This window comes from Hippocampus comes, unplaced genomic scaffold (assembly GCF_001891065.2).
Source record: "Hippocampus comes isolate QL1 unplaced genomic scaffold, H_comes_QL1_v1.1 scaffold7, whole genome shotgun sequence".
Lineage (NCBI taxonomy): Eukaryota > Metazoa > Chordata > Actinopteri > Syngnathiformes > Syngnathidae > Hippocampus > Hippocampus comes.
Genome location: NW_017842060.1, coordinates 9,808,537 through 9,809,068, shown reverse-complemented (window position 1 = coordinate 9,809,068; position 532 = coordinate 9,808,537). Strand labels below are relative to the sequence as shown.

The window sequence follows — 532 nt, the reverse complement described above, 5'->3', positions numbered from 1 at the left end:
CAGTGAGACGCTATAGACTCTGGTGAACATGGTCTAACCTCCAAGGCCATTTCAGCTGTGGCGGAGTCAGGCAACTCCTCAAAGGAATCAGACAGTACTAAAATAGGTCCAGACTCTGAAGCCCTGACTTTAGGCATGGCATCGGCTAGTCTTTCATGAGTAAAGCCGCGGAAAACATCTGCATCTGTAAAAGGTCGTGCACATGACGGAGGTGGAACTGCAATTAGAGAGACCTCAGTTTCTGTTAAGAAATGCTCTGACAATACCGAATCTGGCGATTCTGGCCTGCTGTAATTAAAGAGATCCTTGATACTGACTGCTGCAGAATCTGGGGAAGATGCTCTAAAGTCCAACAGCCAATCCCGCAGCAGTGATGTGTCTAAATCTGAAGAAACAGAATCTGGAGACAACGCCCTGCTGCTAAATAAGAGATCGAGCTCCATGTCTGATGAAACAGATTGTGGCGATAGTGGTCTGGTCTCATCAAAAAGGTTAGTGAGACCCCAATCATGACCTTCCCAATCTGAAACAC

At 46.8% G+C, this 532-nt stretch overlaps 1 protein-coding gene across 1 annotated transcript in view; it reads right to left on the bottom strand.

The window, feature by feature from the left end:
• Window positions 1-266: 266 nt before the first annotated feature.
• LOC109511026 (uncharacterized) overlaps window positions 267-532 on the bottom strand; it is a gene marked incomplete at its 3' end in the record, with an annotated part of 10,926 nt that continues 10,660 nt past the window's right edge. The window contains exon 4 of the mRNA XM_019861746.1: window positions 267-514. Coding sequence (XP_019717305.1) covers window positions 267-514 — 248 coding nt within the window. The remainder of the gene's footprint in view (window positions 515-532) is intronic.